At 36.5% G+C, this 19,773-nt stretch overlaps 1 protein-coding gene across 35 annotated transcripts in view; it reads left to right on the forward strand.

The window, feature by feature from the left end:
- Positions 1-19,773, forward strand: part of TENM3 (teneurin transmembrane protein 3) — a 1,314,794-nt gene that overhangs the window by 981,216 nt on the left and 313,805 nt on the right. For all 35 annotated transcript variants that reach the window (XM_064652558.1, XM_064652559.1, XM_064652557.1 and 32 more), the window contains one exon: positions 15,034-15,335. In XM_064652558.1, the coding sequence (XP_064508628.1) occupies positions 15,104-15,335 (232 nt within the window). In that variant the 5' untranslated portion in view covers positions 15,034-15,103. The remainder of the gene's footprint in view (positions 1-15,033; positions 15,336-19,773) is intronic.

Genomic DNA, 19,773 nt, shown 5'->3' on the forward strand with positions numbered 1-19,773 from the left:
CATCTGTCTATTTTATAATTAAACATCGGACTATACATCAAGTATCTGAAATAGCTACAGCGAATGTGAGTCCTGGTACTGGGTGTGTAACCACTGAAACCTGTCATTCCTTTGTGCTCCTATTATTTCTGGAGTCTAAACTAAACAGACTAACTGCTGCTAAGAAGCTGTCAGGGGATGCATGTCAAACACTAGGTGTATCATGCGATCGGACCAGTGCTGGGATAGAAAAGTCAGTTGGAAAAAGGAAAAAAAGTGACCTTTTTCTCTCAACATTGTCTTTACACTGAAAGGAACAGATGAGTTTCTGAATTATTCACAGTACTGGAAGCTTGTAATCGTTAGCAACGGTGGCAGCAGCAGGGTATTGAGACAGGCTGGGTTTTTTGTAAAATGCCTGATTCTGAAGCTCATCAAGGGATTCATTTCACAAAACAGTCTCTGGGAATATGAGTATTTAAGATCTGTGGGAGCAAGGGCAATTTCTTCCAAAGAATCAAGAAAGAGAATATTTTCTTCTTATTTTTGTAAGGATCTGTGTTGAAATAAACATTAATATTAGTCACAGGTCTTATGCAGTAATGGAACAAAGAAGCTCTGTGAAAAGGGTTTGCTGTTTCACTGAGTAATCTCCAGGAGTCAGTTACAGTGTTAAAAAAGCAGATCTTTTAACCCATACTATAATTATTAGATATATAAATTACCTATCCATCTAAATGAATAAACCAATTCCCATAGTAGCAAAAAGTACTCCAAACTGATATTTGGTGGAAGGTAAGGCTTTTCTTGATGTCATGCATAGTTTTGCCTGCTTAAAATACAGACTGTATATAGTTTCCTCGAAGCAGTTAGCTTCTAATGATACAGTGGTTAAAGTTCTTCTGTTCCAGTAGATCAAATTTAATACTATATTCTTTAAAGTTTCTTCTCCTTTTTAAATTCTGAAGTATATTGATGCTTATTATTATGAATCTGGAAAGCAGGCAGTTGGATACAGAGTGTAATAATTATGCCATGGTTTAACATGTCATTAGTGTCCAATGACAAACAATCATCAGTCAGATGCTATTGCCCAAATGAGAGCTTGTGTGGCAGCATCCATTATCATCATTACTCTCTACTGCATATTACTAAAGACAAAGGTTTTGCATATGCAGAGAGTAAGGGAAAAGCAGCAGAAAGTGACTGGAGAGGTAGTCTACAGCTCTCAGGAAAACATGTTTTTTAAAATCTTCCAAAGCTTTTACAGTTCTCCTTTGTTTTTAAAAACTGTTCCTCATGGATGAGAAGGTGCACTTTGTTGATCAGTTCAGAATCAACTTAAAAGGACACATGCCATAGGTAAAGAACAAATAGTTTCCTAGTAGTCCAGTTAATGTTTTAACAATCTAATAGTCCATGGAATGGAGAAAAGCATCTTTAATAATAACTTAAGATTTTTAAATGGCACTTCCAAGTGCCTGCCATTTTTTATGTTAATTGTTCCTCTGGGTTGTGAGGGTAGAAATGAAATGGTGAGGGGGAGGTTGTTTCCATGAAATCACCAGCATTCCCTGCCCTCCACCACGGAGTGTTCATGATGGGTCTGGCATCTTGATCATGGTCCACTTGGGGCTATTTGTATGTGCTTTATTGTAGCCTGCTTTGTTCACATCAGTTCCCAGCCTGGGTTTTGAGGGTTGCTCCAAAGCCTTCCCCAGCCTCAGGTGACACAAAGGGTTCTCTTTGTTACCCAGTGATTACCACAGGGTGTCAGACATTCCCTCTGTATTTTCAGGTTCAGGCCAGGCAATAATTGCTCGACCACCTGGCAGCTGTTAAAACCGGCTCAGGTCAAGAGAAGCTCAGGCACTGTGGAGACCCTGCGCTGACCAGTCAGTGTAAAGCCTCTGGCCTTTCACCAGCATTGGCAAGAATTGTATTTATTAGGCTACTTCGTATACAATTAGATTAAAGCTTTCTGAAATCATGTGCATCTGGCTTTTATTTTCTGTCTGAGGGAACTGTGTTGGCCAATACTACCAAATGCACTCAAAACCAGACTGAAGTCATAGCTGCAGGTCAGAAACTTCTTATTTAAATCTGGATAAAAAGATCCATTTTTTTTTCTTTGGTGGTAAAGCAAAGATGATACAAGCAATAAGCTAACGCTGTGCTGCCTGCTTTCTCCAAACCCTATCAGACTCCTTGTTGCTCCCCCTGCCTCATGACCCTCCTGTGTGCTGCACCAAGGCCCAGCTTCAGCGGGAGAGATGTGGGATGATCCCGGGGGTGCTCAAGCCCATTCAGTTGTGGAGCACTGGAGCACAGAGTTAGTCCTCTTGGATGAGTATTTAAATGAGGGCACCTGCAAGGGGGAGAGGAGGGAAGGGATCTCTCTTACAGTTGCTATTGCTCTTCATCTTGCTTTTTGAAAAAACAAGGAAAAGTGTTCTATTTGATTTTTTAAAATTTATTTTAAGTAAATTGTAAGCTTAATTTCTGGTAAGCATCTGCCAAATCCAGTTTGCTTCCTCTTCAGTTGATAGTGAGAACACAGACTCCCTGAAAAGACTCCCTGTAGTTTTTTTTCCTGTAGTTGCATGAAAACCCAGACTATAGAATTTTATCACCAAGATTCTTGCAAACAGTACTTTGCGACTCTGAACTATGTCTCTTTTGAGGAAGCCAAGGTGCTTCATGATTTATGGATAAGGGTTTCAGAAATTCAGTTCGATTCAGAAATTGAGACTGACAGATTGCTTTCGAAGGAAGCTGTGTTGTGTCCTGTCACAAGCACGGCACAGACTGAAGTGGTATGTGCGAGTGTTCAGGACTGACTGAGCGTGGTGAGGTAAGGTAAGGTACTACTTCATTAATTCCTTATATTGTAGCTGTTACTGAGTCACTGTGACACAATCTCTAATTTAACAATTCTGCAGGACAGTCAGTGCCCTTAAATCAGTGTCATGTACCAGCCCATAGTGGTTTTGTTGTTGATAACATGCTTTTGTGAAAGGTAAATAAATGCTTAAATAGGAGGTGGAAGATGCAGCCTCACAGCAATGTTTTTGACTTGCTGATAGGCAGTATTTCTTGGGCAGCAGCTCCTGATAAATCTGGCACCTGTGCCAAAAGCTACTAATTTCTCCCTCAGGTACACTGGAACATAGCCCTGAGGGAATAACAGGTTAGGAAATATAGTAGCCATATTTTCCTATTTTTAGTGGTGCTAGTTTTGTTTCTGTAATAAATTTCATTTTAGTTGAATAAATAAATAAAAGAAATTTGGAAGCAATTACAGTCTTATGTTTTTCTAGCTTCGAAGTTCACAATAGTACTTTGCACATTTGACTAATTGCTTTGCAACCTAAATTTAGAAGCTTGTTCTTCAGGGGAGATGGAAGAGAGACTATTTAAAAACTCAACTTATATAGTTATAAGAACATTCCTGCCTTGCCTCTTCCTCCAATGCTCTCTGGTTGTCTTGGTTTGGTCACTTTTACCATAATTTTGTGAAGAGACAAATTATCAGCATCTAGGTGGTTTGGAATATACAATTGCTGAAGGTGTAGGGGAGTCAGATTAGTTACATGCATTTCCCAAGCTGATTTGACTTAGCTTAGTTACATAGTGGGTTTTACTTTATATTTAAGAGAAGTATACTTCTAATAATACTTTCCCCATGGCATGTCTTTTGTGAGTGGTTTCTATTTGTATATATAAAAATTTATTTTTATGTGTACCTATATGTTCACATTCACAGTTCACTAGCTTTGTAGTGTTCAATTAAGCTTTTTAAGCATTAAGGAAACAAGAGCTGCACATGGATTAAGATCTGATGGTTATGTGTCTAGTCATTCCACAGAGCTATAAAATGTCTCTTTGCCTTTCCTATCTCTTTTACCTGCTTTGCTCTCCATCAGTATACTTCAAACTCTTTATGTAAGTCCATCTTTGTTATAGCTGTACTTGGTGTTTGTGGGTTTGTTTAGTGTTTTTTCTGTGTTTGCACTGCTTGCTGAGTATGTGTCAGGATTCTTTGATTACATATACTTAAGTTATACAGAGATCTTAAAAGATATAAAGATATACTAAGATTTCCTTTGTCTCTCTTGTTCCGCCATATGAGATATAAACTCCCCCAATACCGGCAAATAACCTATGTAAAATCTTTTTCTTTCTGACACCTGCTTCTTGGAAACCTTGATTAACTTACAGACAAAACCTTGTATTACTGATCCTACCCAATGGCTTTGTGCAGCTGTGTATGAGGCAGTACAAGCTGTATGAGGCAATCTGTGTATGAATTGGAGGTGTGCAGTAGCACATTCATTGTTCTCAGCTGAATGAAACCTCTCCAGAAGATGAGTGTGTCCAGAAATGATAGCTGAGCACTCTGAACTCCTTCATTCACCCTGCTGCCTGTGCTCATCCTTTCACCTGGATGCGTTAAGAGCCTATGATATTAATCAGAACGGCTCCAGTCTCAGAGCTTATCTACATCAGTGGTTTTAAAAGTGCACTCTTCTGTCAGCATCACTGCATCTGCACAATAAATTTTGCTAGCTTAAGCTATGACTTCTAGTAAATTCAACTGTGCTGGCAGAACTTTTCAGTACAGACTGGATCTCTCAGTACTGTGCTTTTTGACGCATCTTGTTCAGCTGTACAAATACAGAGACAAGATTTTGATGCCACCAAGTTCAAGTACAGGTGTTAGGTGTTTTTTCCTTTTTCTAATGCCTGCATTTCTTCAGTCCTGGACCACCTCTCAGGAATAGGAGAAAATTGTCATTTTTTTTTCTGAAAGTTAAATGTTTCTAAGCATAGCTAATGTAGTGGAAAGAACTTTAACTTGGGATTAGTACTATGCTATAGAGTTCTTCACTTTAGGAGGGACATGAGCCCCTCTACTCCATTGTGTAGATCAAGGCAACTTCCAGATCCTGCCTCTTCATGCATCCCATGCTCTCTTTCTGTTTCCTAGACAATTTGGCAAAAAGTTAATGCTTGGAAGTGCCTATACTGCAATGAGATTTGTGTCCTTCAATATACAATAGGAAAATCACTAATAGTTTCATATTAGGTATAGGACCATGCAAAAAATTAATGTTCCACTCTGTGTTTCATATTAAAAAAGAATTAGAAATACTTGAAATGGGATGGAAATTAAAATGGCTGCTCATCCATCCATATAGTCCATATGGACTTGTCTGAGGCATTTTGACTGTCGCTATGAGAAAGATTCTCTTCATTGTTCTGCTTGTGTTTTCCATGTCCCGTAAATGAGTGGAAGCCTGCAGTGTTCCTGGCTTTCAGTCTTGCACCTGTGCTTGCTAAACTTACTTGGTAAGAAATACAGTTACATATTGTTTAGTTCTGGTGTAACTGAACTGTGGAACTTCTCTACAAACTCTTATTGGATCTAAAAGGATTTAGTTGGTAATTGTGAAATATTTTTATTATTCAGTTATAGTTAATTGTCCATGTGTTTAGAGACCAGATTTTCATTTATGTTATTAAGAGAGATTTTTAAAGGATGGAAATTGCCCACCCTTTAAAGGTCACTTTCAGATCTGTTCCTGAATTAGAAGGATTTTTAATCAATTATTGTACTAAGAAATTCCTAGTATTATATTAAGTGGTAATTTAAAGGATTTAAAGAAGCAACTTCCCTTTCCCCTAAAAGCATAATGTTAAGCTGCTCAGTGCTTACTGTAGAAGCTTGTGCTTATTTTGCAAAACTGGGATCACTTGTCAATAAAGCATTTTTTCAAATTGAGACTGGTTTCTCTGAGATGTGAGTGCAGTGGGCCAGGTGCTGTCACTGGATTCTGCCAGCAGCAGGTCAGCTGCATCCTCATGGTCAAAATTTGGTGGCATGTGGAAGCACAGCCAGGTACCTTAACTACAGATAATACACACCAGTGGAAGAGGAGGTCAGCAGGAGGTAGTTCTTTGTCCTAGTTCCCCAGCTTCCTGAAGGAGATTTTGAATTATTAAAAGTTAATTGTTCTTTAAGTACTGTTACCAGAGAGGATCTTGGTTGGTAGTCATGTAGGGCCATGCCAGAGTAGGCTGTGTAGACACTTTCAGAGGGAAACACAGTCCTTTGAACACAATTGCTAATTACTATGGGAAATTTTGCGTCTCACATAGTTAGCCAAAGAATTTACTTTAAAAATGCTTTATTCTTTTGTTTCCCCTAATCAAAGTCTTAGTTCTGTTGAAATTGGAGACAAAACCTGGGAGGTAAGAACGGAATGGGGTGATTACAGGACAAAAAGGTTTTGTATGACCTTTAAGGTAAGGCTAAAAATCTGATGCAATGAAAGGCATGGTCTAGAAGAGAGTTAGAACAGGGACTGCAGAAAGGAAGTGATCCAGCAGGGCAAACAACCTCCAGCCTCTACTGTCCGCTTGTTGGATCGTGGTGAAGAAGAGACGATTAGAGGTTGTGTCAAGAGGACACAGCTTGTGCAGAGAGGGAAGCAGGAACCTGGGGAATAATAGAACACATGACAGCTGATACAGTCTGAATAGATGCGAGAGTTAAATGCAGTAGAAGGTATTGCTAATGTAAACATAATCAAGCTAAACTGTGCTTTACTACATGTTATGTAGGCATTAGCTAGTAATTTTTCACACTGTTAGAAGCAGTAAATGAATGTTGTGACAGTATGAATATAGACTACTTGTGTTTCTGTGGGCATTTTCCATATTTGGGACTTTTCTTCTTTGTTTCTGTGTGGTTTTGATTTGTTGCTGTTTTGAGAAAGTCATGGGGTGCAAGGGGATAAGTTTGAACAAAACAGAGTTCTTGAGCATTAAAAAAATTGGCAGCATGCTTTATAAATCTTCCTAGTCACTCTTTATTAAGATGAGTCACTAAATAATTCTCCAGGCTGCAACAGGATTCTAATTATAGTGTGACTCGGACTGAAAAATCTGGTTACCTGTCAGATCATGATGAAAAGAAAAATCTTGTGAATGTCTCCTCTTCATGTGGAATTTCAGTTTTCACTATGAGAATCTGTACTTGAAAACTAAGGCTGATGCTGCATATCTCCTATGCCATGCCACCACAGCAATAGCTTCAACACCTACCCTTAGCTATTTTTTAATTCCCTATCCCATGTGTCCTCAATGACATTCTTGTTGCAGTTTCCTCATGTCCTCCTTTCCTTTCCAGACACTTTTACAATAGTACTTTCAGCTCAGCGTTGTGACTGTATGCCCAGCTCTTGCATGTCACATGCAATATATTTCATTTCCCTTATAGTGACTTGAGAGATGTATTGTTTCTGAAACCTCACTACTGTCAGATTGAAATTAACTCTGAGTTGTTGAAGGGGGAGTTGAATGATCGACAGCTTGTTCAGATGGTGAAGCTGACATACTGAGAGCTTTGTTCGCCAAACAGAAATGCAGAAACAATTGTGCTGTGCATGCTTGGGGACTTGGGGACTGTAGCACCTTTGCTGATGTTCATGGCTTGCTATATGTTGTTCTTGTGTCAGATTCTCCATCACACTTGTTTTAAAAATCCCTAGATTTCTGTGGCTTTGTTCCACAACAAAAGAGGACTATGTGGAAGAACTCAGAAGGTGCAAAAGTAAATTTGGGAGACACCATTTGAGAAGGAATTATACTCGCATAAATGAGAAGACCATTAAGATAGGTTGAGTAAGAACATGGTGAGGGAGAAATAATGTGTAAAAGATGGGAACAGAAGGAGATGATGTCATAAAGGATGAATTTCAAGTTTAAATGAGTAGAGGGAAGTATTTAGGCCTTTTTAGTTGCTGCTGAGTAATGAATTACCCAGTGCTGACTCTCTCCGAGTTTATTACTTTTCTCTGAAATAAATGAGTCACAAAGTTTCCCCCTTCTAAAGTTTTCTTTGTTCTCATCCTCTACTCCCTTTTTGGTCTTAATAAGTGTTGCTATAATGAGTGCTACTGATTCTGTCTCCCTCCACCTTCTGTCCTGAGCTCGTTTTGTTATTCATTTTTTTCTTTATCCTGCAGCACTTCTGCTCTCTTAACTTCCTTTGCCTCTCCGTCTTTTCATCACATATTCTCATTCTCATTCTTTCTACGGGAGCACACCACATTATTACGTTCTTTCGTTCTTCATATTCTCTTTATCACTTAGCTCTCTCAACCCTTTGAGTGAAAACACATCTTGCACAAATCCCCCAAATTAGAGGCAGACACTTCCACTTAAGATCAGAGTTCGTGACAGTTCCTACAAACCGTTCCTCCAATGGAGGAAGAGAAATTGTCAGTTTAACCCTATACCAAGTTCCTCTGAAGAGGCTGTTCTTTTTTACGGAGCAGTTGGTCCACTGTCTCAGTACTTCCTTCTTGCAAGTTATAGTTTTTCTGCAGGGCTTCCTTGGAGACTTAATAGGCAGCACAGCCCTGGGCTGTGTGTGTGCATGGCCAACTCAGGGTTAGTTTCAGTTTTCTGTTCAGGAGGTTTGTAACCTTGCTGTGGGAGGGCTTCCAGGGCACAGAAATAGCTATAGCTCTGTCTCAAATGCTGCTGTATGGTCTTGGTACCCTTACAGGAAAATGCCATCCAGAGAAGTACTCCCTTGATTCCCATCATTACAGAGGGTGCGTTATCTCTTTCTGCTTATATGAGGGAGAGCATGATAATACATGTTCTTCCCCTCCTCCCCCCCACGCTCAAGGATTTCAATTTTAAGTAATGGCAGCGAAATTGTTATACGAACATCAACCTCTATGACTAACCAGGATCCTGCAGAACTCTTTATCTTGATGATTTTCCTGACTCTTATTGCAAGAAACTTTTGTAATGAACATAGAGTACATTTATTTGTTGTTTATCCTGTCTCTAATGTAGTTAAGATTTTTAGATAGACTATGTAAAGTAACTTTTATATTAACATTACATCCTGTAGTGATGGTAGATATGAGTGTTCTGTTCCCCTGACATTCAGAAAAATACAAAACATTTTTACTGATCTTCCTTATTATTCTTGTGGTTTTCTGTTTGGGTTTTTTGTTTGTTTGTTTTTAATCTGATTCTAAAATGTAGGGTTATTTAGTGACTTAAGGAGTTTGTAAACTGCCTGTCTGACAGGCCATCTGTTTCCCAATCCCCCTTAAGAAGGCTGACTTGGGATGCATCCTCTCTAGTGTCTTTGCTGGAAGACAGACTTTTTATATTAAGAAGTGAGTTTCTAGATATGATGACCTGAAATGTCCATATATTAAGAGTCATCAGTTTGACTAATGGCATACCATGGCTACAGATCATCCTAAGCACCTCTTCAAAGTGTCATTTTTCCAGCTCAGTTGATTTCTGACATATCTCACTTTATCAGCCATTGAAGTGGAAATTTCATCACTCTTTTATGCTTTCTGAGTTTTTCTTAGTATTTGTTTGTAATAGGTTTTATGGGTGATTAGTTGTGTGAATTGTGAAGGATTTTTTGTGGACAGAAGATTTTCTTAATTTTTGCATATTGCACTTTGACTTTTTAATCTACTTGTTTGCATGTATCAGTTGAATTTGCTTTTTTTTTTTTGCTATTAAGAGGCATCCGAGTACTATACCTAATGCAATTTGTAACTAATGCAATATTTACATTAGTTTAATCTGTAAATAATTACAGATTCAAATGAAATTATTATTACATTAAAATAATGGCACTTGCAGTCATGTGTCAATTAAACAGCACTACTTAGATGCTATTTTCAGCAACCGTTGTCAATGCTGAGAATAGGCACTGTCTTGACTCACGGCCTGTAAAATCCTTCTCTGCTCTTATTCCAGACAAAAGTTCAAGCCTGCTTCTTCTCCCCAAAATCTTAGGGTTCTTGTACTACCTGTGTTTATGTAGGTTCTTGTACTACCTGTGTTTATACATTAGTGTATCACAAAAGGAGATTTGGTCCCCATCTAAGCCAGTGTTCAGACTGTGCTTGTACTAAGGGGTCAGTGTAAAAAGAGTGATCATTCTTAATTTGTAATTATGATAATTAATAACAAACATAATAGTAATTCAATAATAATGAATACTATGATTCTTCGGAATGCCTAAATTTTTAAATTTAGGTGTTAGGAGGGAAATTTGTGATGTGTAATATTTAAGTTCCTTCCCTGGCTCCGTTTTGCTGGCCTCAGGGAGCAAAGAAGGGCTCTGCTCCAAAGAGCATGCTGCTTGCCTTACTGCTGCTTCTCCTTGTGAGGCTGAGTAAGAGAGATGTTGTTTGGCCTTCCTAATAACAGTATTTCAAACTCTGTTCCTCTGTAATAAAGAAATGTACAAGTTTTATCTTCCCATTTTTTAAATATTTTCTGTTCCAGCCTTGCATATATTAATGATGCTCATTATTCTCAGAACTAATCCCAATTTTGTTTTGTGTGTTTTGAGATGTCTAAAATGGAGATAGACATTGAAAGGGACTATAAAACACACTATAGTAGATCCATAAATCAACCCAAGCAGTGGCATAATATTTTCTATACAATTATCTCTTCATTTTGGTAACAAACATTTTATTTCTTACCTCTTTACTATGTCATGCCTGTGTAGATTTTTAGATATCAAAGGACATAAAATATTGAGGTATATTTAGACTTCTTATTCAGGTACCTTGGTGTTCATTGAATCAGATTTAATGCTGGGAGAAGGGTCTCTGAGTGAGAGATGGGGAGGGAGCACTGTGTAGGTTAGACATGATTGCCATCCTGTTGGCTAAACTGTAATAACCCCTTGAGGTGCTCAGAATTGAATTTGCTGAATGAAATGCAATAATTTTCCATAACACTTTAAGGGTCCTGCAGGCATGCTAAAGTTGTACCTGGTTGTTTTGGATAACACTGTAGCATGACCCTAATGCCTCTTTTACATCTTGGCAATTAAAATACATACTATGCTTTATGTCTGTTGTACTTTTCTATATTGCAGTGTAGAACTTTAATGTTGAATCTTTTTTACTGTAAAAAAGGTAAGTAACTGTATTTTGGAGGGGTTTTTTTCCTTTTTACTACATTGGCCTTATTTCATGTTGCAATAGGTGATTAAGAGGAACTGATGAAAGGCTGTTTTGGGGAATTTTAAATGCAATGTAAAACTTCTAATGGGCATCAGTCAGCTTTGTATCTGAGACTTCAGTCATTGAAGCTCCCATGTTAGCTTCCACATTTGTGTGTGAATATGCCTTGTGCTCGGTTTTGGTGTTTGCACTTGGTGTCTCTACAACACTTAAAGTAAAAGAAAGAATTTTGATAATGTATTTGTTTTAATTATTGTCTGTCACTTATCTGACTTGATAATTAAATATTGTACTAAATGTGCTAATGATGTCAGAGGTCTGCAATGTATCCTGACACATAAGGCAATGAGCTCTCTGGTCCCAGTGATCTGGTCATGACAAGAATTGCTTCTCTGGTTCTTCTGCTTCTCTTCTAAATTAGTTTGAAAGAAATATTTAAGTATTAATTTTAAAATGGACATTTCTTCTTTATGGTTTCAAACCGTTTTTAAAATTTGGAGTGACACTGAGAAAGTGAGTCTGCAATCAGCTAAGCTATGTAAAGAAATGGGATGAGCATGACTATATAAGAGCTGACATGTCAGTCTGGTGATTAGCGTACACCCTCCTGTGTAATTCAGCCGGGAGCCTGTAACATTGGAGAGATCACTGAAAAGGTCATGGGAGATCCCAATGCTCAGTGACACAGATGAGCATCCTCAGTTTTTATACTTCGAAAAGTATTAGACCAAAACTTGGAGTAGTGGCATTCACCAGTTAAATCTTTTTCAATTTTCTACAGTCTAAGCAGACAATTTTAGGTTAGCATTGCAATATAACGCGTAGCGTTATATAGCACGGCTGTTTTCACGTACTTTTGTGAGTGTGTGAGTTAGTAGTTCAATAGCTTTGTAAATATTGCTCTATGAAAATGTCTTAATTTAGTTGGAATGAAGCTATCTGATAGACCATAAATATTGACATATGGGCAAAAATTCCTTGCAGATGAAGGCAAGTGTTTTTATAACACCACAAAATAAATTTAATTTTATTTCCTTTAAAATTTTAATCAGATTTTTCAAATCGGTTGCTGTGCATTTGGGTAACTCCCCCAAAGATACTGCTTTTATATTATAGGAAGCAGAGAAGAAGAAAAAAAGAAAATGTATTCAATTTTGTGCAGCAGTGGTTCATTTAAATCTGAAGATTTCAGTGGGAAAATTTGATAATATTTTAGCTACAGTGATCCTTACAAGAAAGAAGCTGAACAGATGCAGTAAATGACAGTTTGGATTTTTTAATTAAAATAGTTTTCTCAATATTTGGAAATAGTTCTCTTATTTGGGGGTTAGGGGTGTTTTTAGAAAAAAAAAGGCAATGATTCATAATGGGACAAGTTAAGATCTTACAAGGCCATCTGCAGGTCTTCTTTTGTTTGACTTGTCACTTCTGACTTAAACATTAATACAGATATTTGTTTCTGTGTTCTGCAGCTATATTTGTGCTCTCTCTCTTTCTGCTTGTTGTCTGATCACTGTAGAGAACATTTATTTGTAGACAGATCTTTAAGAGAGCTTTTATTCTGCCTTCTTTTGGATAGGTGCAGTAGTTCACTGAGGAAGTAATTTCAAAGACAGGAGCCTGAAGATGGTAACTGTTCCCTGAGACTTGCTGAGAGATACTATTAGTCTTAAAAGTTAAAGTTTACTGAAATTAAACAGGTGTTTCGTATAATGCCAGATTCAAAAAGATTAGGTTCTTAAATCCTAACAGATTTTTTTTTTTTTTTTCAAAAATGCCCACAAAAAAATGCACTAGTCTTCATTATTGTGGCAGGCTAATCACTGCTAAAGTGTCTCCATAATGTGGAGCTGGAGTTTTTTTAACCTTTTCATTCTTTGCCTGGACAGGCAATACATAACTCAGAGAACTGCTTTTTGAAATTTTATTGTATTCATTGACTTCTGTGGGAAATAGATCAGTACTTCCTCCATGCTACAGCAAAGATTAAATCTTTGAGGATTTCAGCTTGCTATAGTAACAAAGTTTTGTGCAAAAAGTTTGATTTATTGGTTTGGGTTTTGTTGTGGTTTTTTTTTTAACGTTATAAAGTATTTTGAAAACTTGGAAAAAAATTAAAATTATTTCCTCTTGGATGTGAATAGCATACATATTTTTCCTATGGTGCAATTTAGAGATGCTGGGAATTAGTGGCCCTTTAAAGTCTTGAAAGGCTTAGATAAAAGGAGAGATATGCTTCCACAAAGTCGTTACACTGCAAAAGAATTCCTGTGTGTATTTGTTAATAATTATTTTTAAATTTACAACTCAGTCTAGTGTTAATAAAATGCAAAGTTTATAAAATGCCTAGAATATTGTTTTCACATGGAAAGAACTTAGATTCATAAGTCAATCAAATATTTTAAAATCTGAGTGTTTCATATACCTAAAAAGATGAGCTTTGTGGGCATGCAAATATCTAAACAGTCATAAATTTAATAAATTGCTCTACTATAATACTTTGTTTTTTTCTGATCATTTAGAAATTTGATTTTAACTATTTAACATTTGAAAATAAAAATAGAAGAGAAAATAAAAATAACAGCTTAAGTGAAAGTCTTTGTTATTTTTTTTTTAGTCTAAATTGAGATTTACATAGGTCAAGAAATGCAAAAGCTTTTTTGGAAAATTTCAAAACAGAATGATAAAGGACTAGCTGCCATTCACAAGCTTGAAATTATAGTTCTGTAGTAAATTAAATATTCTCTAATATATTCTAAGTGACAGCTAATTAGTTTGTTTGATATTATATGTTTAAATAAGTAAAGAGATATAAAGCAACCTCGTTTTTGCTGAAAAGGGTGTAAATGGAGTTTGCTGTTGCTATGTGGTATGTGCTGTAAACTGTCATTTTAATTCTACATCTCCCAAAGGACTTGACTGATAGTACCTTGTAAAATAATCAGTTGTGTATTTTTTTTAGTTTAGCTTTTCTGAGTTTTATTTTTTTTACTGTTAAGCACTTGAAATTGAGGAAAGCACTGAGGAGAAAGTTCTCCCTGAGACAGAAGAAAGAACCCTAGTATATTAAGGTATTAAACAAGAAATATCAAGGTATCAGTTTAAAAAGTGCAGTTGCAAAATATTAAAATTGTTTATATGTTTTGTCAGCTGTTTAAAGATACAAATTATATTCTTTATTTTAGCACTTCTCTTTAAAAAAGAAAAGCAAAATTTTACAGACTGTTCCTTTCTGTCAGAAATGTAGATATTTTGGTTAAGGGTTAAGTCTGGTTTTGAAAACTAAGTGTAATGAAATATTAAAGAAAAACAAATAGTCATAAAACTGAGATTCTTACTGTAATATTCCTTAAAAACTTGAAGGAAGGAAAAACTTTTTCTGTTGTTAACAAATCAATTATTTTCTTGCTTTCTAGCACAACTTATGTAGAACATAGTGGCTTGGAGAAACCTACCTGAACATCACCTAAAATGTTTTTGTAACTTCCTATGAAATCGTGTGTTCATGTTCTTTGATTAGAACAATATTCATAGATTAGAAATTACAGTAAAGTTAAAGAAGTCTTTAAGTATAAAAAGAAGTATAAAACCCCAAACATTAAACCCACAAATTTCTGACAAGCAGAGAAGGAAGTCAGATTTGTCCTTAAAACATACGTTCTTCTCAGAAGAATAGAAAACAGCTTACATACAATTAAATTTAGGCAAGTAACACATTTCTAAAGCTGAAAAACTACTTTTTTCCCACCAAGTTCTCAGTCTGCTTTTGATCTTTTAATCTGTTGTGTAAAATTCAGTAGTATTGTGTTGTTGTTCACAAGAAGTTCTTTGTTCATGCTTTAGATCAGGGTAGCTTGTGCATAGAACTCTGGGAAGTCTCGCAGATATGCACAGAAGTGCTTCTCACTCGTTGAGCAGATCTTTCTTTTTTTCTCTTCCAGACAGTTAGGGAGCAATTGCAGCAATTAGAGATCATTGTAACACATCAGTGGTTGTCTTTCTAATTTTATTATAGGTGAATGTAAGCTGAATGTAGAGAAGACTTCCAAAAAGCTGGACTGATGTGCACAGAGAAGGAATGAAGTATGGATGTGAAGGAACGTAGGCCTTATTGCTCCCTGACAAAGAGCAGACGGGACAAGGAGCGGCGCTATACAAATTCTTCTGCAGAAAATGAGGAGTGCAGAGTGCCCACGCAGAAGTCTTACAGCTCCAGTGAAACCTTGAAAGCTTTTGATCATGATTCCTCTAGGTTGCTGTATGGAAACCGGGTAAAAGATTTGGTCCACAGAGAAGCAGATGAGTATACCAGACAAGGTAGGCAAGATGTTTTAATTCAGTGTGTAAATTCGTTAGTTCCAAGGCATTCTTGCTGCAGGAAGAGTATGCCATTATATCAGTTTCATCGGTTTTAGTAATATTCTACACACATTGTACACTTCACTTTTATCTCCCTAAATGTTTACAAATATGAGGAAGCATTTTGTACTATCTTTGAAATAAATAATATAAGATGCATAGGAAGTAAATGGCCTGTGTTGGGCAATGGGTCAGTGACAATATTGCAGAGTCAAGTGTGAAGCGTTCAGGCCTTAAAATTCAAAAACTAGACCCCCAGTTAATCAGCTCATTAACAGATTTCCCAAAAGTTTGACGCTCCTGTATATCTAAAGTGTAAATAGCTTTAAAATTAATAAAAAATAAACAAATACAACCGTTTCAAGAAGGCCAAGCCCTATGAATAGGTTTGTGGAAACAGTATGTGTGGATGAGCATCCAAATAATGCAATAGCTCAGTGCCTTTATCTTCTAGCTCACAAGGGCAGTAACAGAGCTTTGTACAGTGAGTAAGGTTAGTTCACAGTTTACGCATTTGAGTGTGTTGGAGGATTTTTTTAGTGGATATCTATGATATCTAACCAGATGCTAACAGATTGCTAAGACTCACTGTTGGATTTTCAGGTCCATCACTGGAAAGACATGAGAAGTCTAAATATCCAAGGAGATGCTATGATTCTGGGCATTGTGCTGTAACTGACTGTACTTAAGCAGAGGGTTAAGACTAGATGATCTCAAGAGGTCCCTTTGGACCTCAGTGATTCTGAGAGATTGAACTTGGCTCCAGTGAGAGTTCAGCACTTGTGCATCACTATTGGATTCAAAATTGTAGTGTTGGGAATTGACATTTTTACATTTCCACAACTAAACTACTTTATTATAAGGAGGGGGAAAAAAAGAGTTAGAAAATGTGTAGAGTATTGCAGCCCAGTTATCTAAAATATAAACCTAGGCCCAGGACTGTGAGAACCTAAGCCTCAGTCTACTGTTTAAATCTATCTTCTCTTTTATGCAGAAACAAGAATAGATTTAGGTATGGAAAAATAAATTTTTCTTCTTGTGAGGAAGTCCTTAGTTTTAACTTTAGAATGGTTAAAATTATTTTCCCCGTTGGTCTCTTTTCTTTGTTCCACATAGAATAACTTTACGTTAGAATGAGAGCTGGGCAGGTGGTGTTGACTTTTTTACCTACCAATGTTTCTAAGGCAAATAAAAATATTTATCTTAGGCTTATGTAGCTGAGGCTTGCTGCTACTGTAGTCTACTTTCTGCTGTTTATTTTTGGTTTCTGTGATGTGTTGAAACTTCAGGTCACCACTGTTTTCTAGTTTTCAGGTCATTAGTCACCTTGACATCATTACTTTTATAAGGTAAAGTCAAGATGAAGTTTTCTAAGACCTGTACTGTAGGCACTTTCTTAGTACTAGTGAGGAAATTATATCAAAACAGGCACCATTTATTTAATGAATTCATAAACTATTGCCTGAATAGAGTGCTATTCTTTTTTAAATAGCAATAAAAAATTGGAAGAAGTTATGTGGTCTGGCAGATGACATATGGTGGTGCACTGGGCCTTGGGTTTTTTTTCCCCTTCACTCTCTTCAGAAAAGCACATAGTATTTAGCCAATACTTATTGCCCAATATGCAATAAATTATATGTCTATAGGCCTAAAATGGTAGTCTGGGATGTATAATGTCCTCTTCACCTTTCAGTGGTCTCAGCACTGTCATCTGTGCCCACTTGATTTCCCTCATTATCCTTTCAATTCTTTTTTTGTCACTTATTGGCTTCCTGTAATGCGTGCTGGTGTGGCACCTTTGGGGACTACCTGCAGGTTTGATAGGGTCAAGTAATAAAGGGCTTGTTTTGCAGTCCTAAGTAGTGTATTCCTTTGATTCATCTCTGACTGAGAATTTTCAGCTTCTGGCATGGGACGTATTTTGTGGAAAAGGTCTTGAAGGTCATTCCAGAGGATTTTAAATAATATATAAAACATGCTTCCCTGTGGTTTTGGGGTTTTTTTCTCCCTTTGCCTAGAAATACAGTATAGATATGTGGCTTTGTTGACAGGCTGCTAAATCAATAAGAAATAAATCTATAAGAAAAAAAGGCAAGCTTTAATAATTAACTTTAATTGGGAACTTATTTTAAAATTAATCATGATCACTGTTTCACTTCTTTTGGCCCAGACTGTGTGAAATAACAATATGAAATTTCCAGTGTCCTCGGGAAAGTTACTGGAGCAGTTATGCGAGTTTTTCAAGTCTCTCCAATGTGGCAGAATTAGAAATGTCTGTCTTTTTTTTATGAACGATATTTTAGGGTAAAGCCTCTCAAAGCTTTCTGCTAATGAATCAGAACTTTCCCATCTTTTCTTCCTGAGTTAATTCAGTACACGTCTTTGTGCTTCCTGCTTCCCAAAATCCAAAGGCAGAAACTCAGAAAGGGATACTGCTGTTGGAGTTAGGTGAGCTTTATTTAGTGGTAGCTTTATGCCATGAGATCTTTACTTGTGGAGAGGAGATTCTCCAGTTGTCAGGAGAATCAGTTACAGGATCTTTTTCCTCATCTGTTGAATTTCATTTGCTTTCGATTAATTGTATAAATAGAAATAAGAGTCTAAAAATATTTGTTTGTCATTATAATTCTAAAAACAGCATTTAAAATATATTGTACAATATTTAAACATGAAACTGTTATATAAATGGGATTATCTTGTCACTTTTGAGCCCAACTGACAAGATTGAAAGAGCAGGTGTGCTTGTTTAGGAAATTGTAGCTACTTCTATTCAACATGCTTTCAGGTAATGTCAATGAAGACCATTTTTCTCAAGCCCCTTCATCTGTTGCAAAACTGTTTCCTTTTTTAAAAGCTTTAGGTAAGGATTATTTAGCCTACTCTTTTTAGAACTTATAAATCAGTTTTTTATAGTTGCTTAGTTTATAAACCCCACATAAGAATGAAAAAAAACCTGATAAGCCTATGGGTACTTAAACTCAACACCCAGCCATGTAAATGAAGGCCATGAGCTTTTTTTCTTAAAAGGAGTTTTTAGATACTCAATTTTATATTGCGTGTTTGAGAATATACCTAATCTCATGCTTGACAATGGATGAAGCTCAGTGAAATACTATTTACTTTCCTAGATGCAATGATATGATTTTTTGCTGTTTATGTGTTAGGGAGGCAGAAGACACTTATTTTCTTACACTTTGAAGTATCCAACTATAAAGAGCAGCTGATTTAAAGTACAACTTCTCTAATTGAATTTAGCAACCCAAATGCTTGTAGTTGATCATGAGTCCCTGCCTATGGCTTCTTCCAACCCAAAGCATTCTGTGATTGATTCTATGATTATATATTGCATTATGCCCAACTCTTGCTGAATTCAGGATTAAAGTTGACTATATGAAGTTGAATTTCTGTATAGAGAAGAATTCCTATGTTTAGGAAATTAAACTACTGTGTGAAGTGATATAAAGTACATAGAGACTGCTATGCAAAAGTATCTGAAAGTGTGACATGTCTGTGGTGTGTGAGTGGAAAGGACTGTATAAATATAGAAAGCAGTATTTTTGAAATTTTATTTGGAAAAAATAATTGGAAGTTATATTATAACAATATTAAAATAATTTGGAAGACATCATGATTCAAACCTGGACTCAGAAGGACTGACAAAATTTTATATTATTAGTAAGAAAAATGCAGGCAGGCAAAACCTGTGTTTTATTTACCATCAGATACATGTTCAGGGGAAGAGAGGAATACTCAATATCTCTCAGGTAGTCATTATTCCATTTCAAAGATTTTTGTTGTTGCAGAAGAGTATAGTGGTCCTATAGAGTGATTCATGTATCATGTCAGTGAGTTTTTTCAGAGGAGCAAGAGGCTGAACCGTAAGCACAGGTGGCAGGATGCAGTGCAGATTTGTGAGCGTTCATCTTTCCTCACAAAATAATCAGAGCACTTTTTGCAAACTGTGTGCATTGAAAAGCTGAGCTGCAGGGCACCTTTTTCTCTTAGAAGACCCAATGAGGTAGTGCAGGTTTTGTTAATTTTTTACTTTTTGGAAACTTGAATCAAATATGGTTTTTACTTCAGGTAAAGGTATTTGGTCTTTTTAGATGGCTGTGAGAATGAGTTCACTGTGTTTATCAGTCAAACAATTTATTGTCAGCCAAGCCTCAATATCAATTTATTTTCATGCTATCCCTTTCAGTTTTGCAGGAGAAACTACTCTTATGCACGGTTTTGTACCTTTACTTAAGTGCCTAAATTAGATTAAACGACCTAAGGACTCCTTGAAGCTGCTAAAAGAGAGACTAGACTGAATGTACCAAGTGAGTAAAGAAAAAGAATTCCTTTCCTTCACAAGTCCACCCTGGATCATTGATACCAGGGTGCTAAAAAGCAA

The sequence above is a fragment of the Pseudopipra pipra genome, chromosome 4, assembly GCF_036250125.1.
Source record: "Pseudopipra pipra isolate bDixPip1 chromosome 4, bDixPip1.hap1, whole genome shotgun sequence".
Classification (NCBI taxonomy): Eukaryota; Metazoa; Chordata; class Aves; order Passeriformes; family Pipridae; genus Pseudopipra; species Pseudopipra pipra.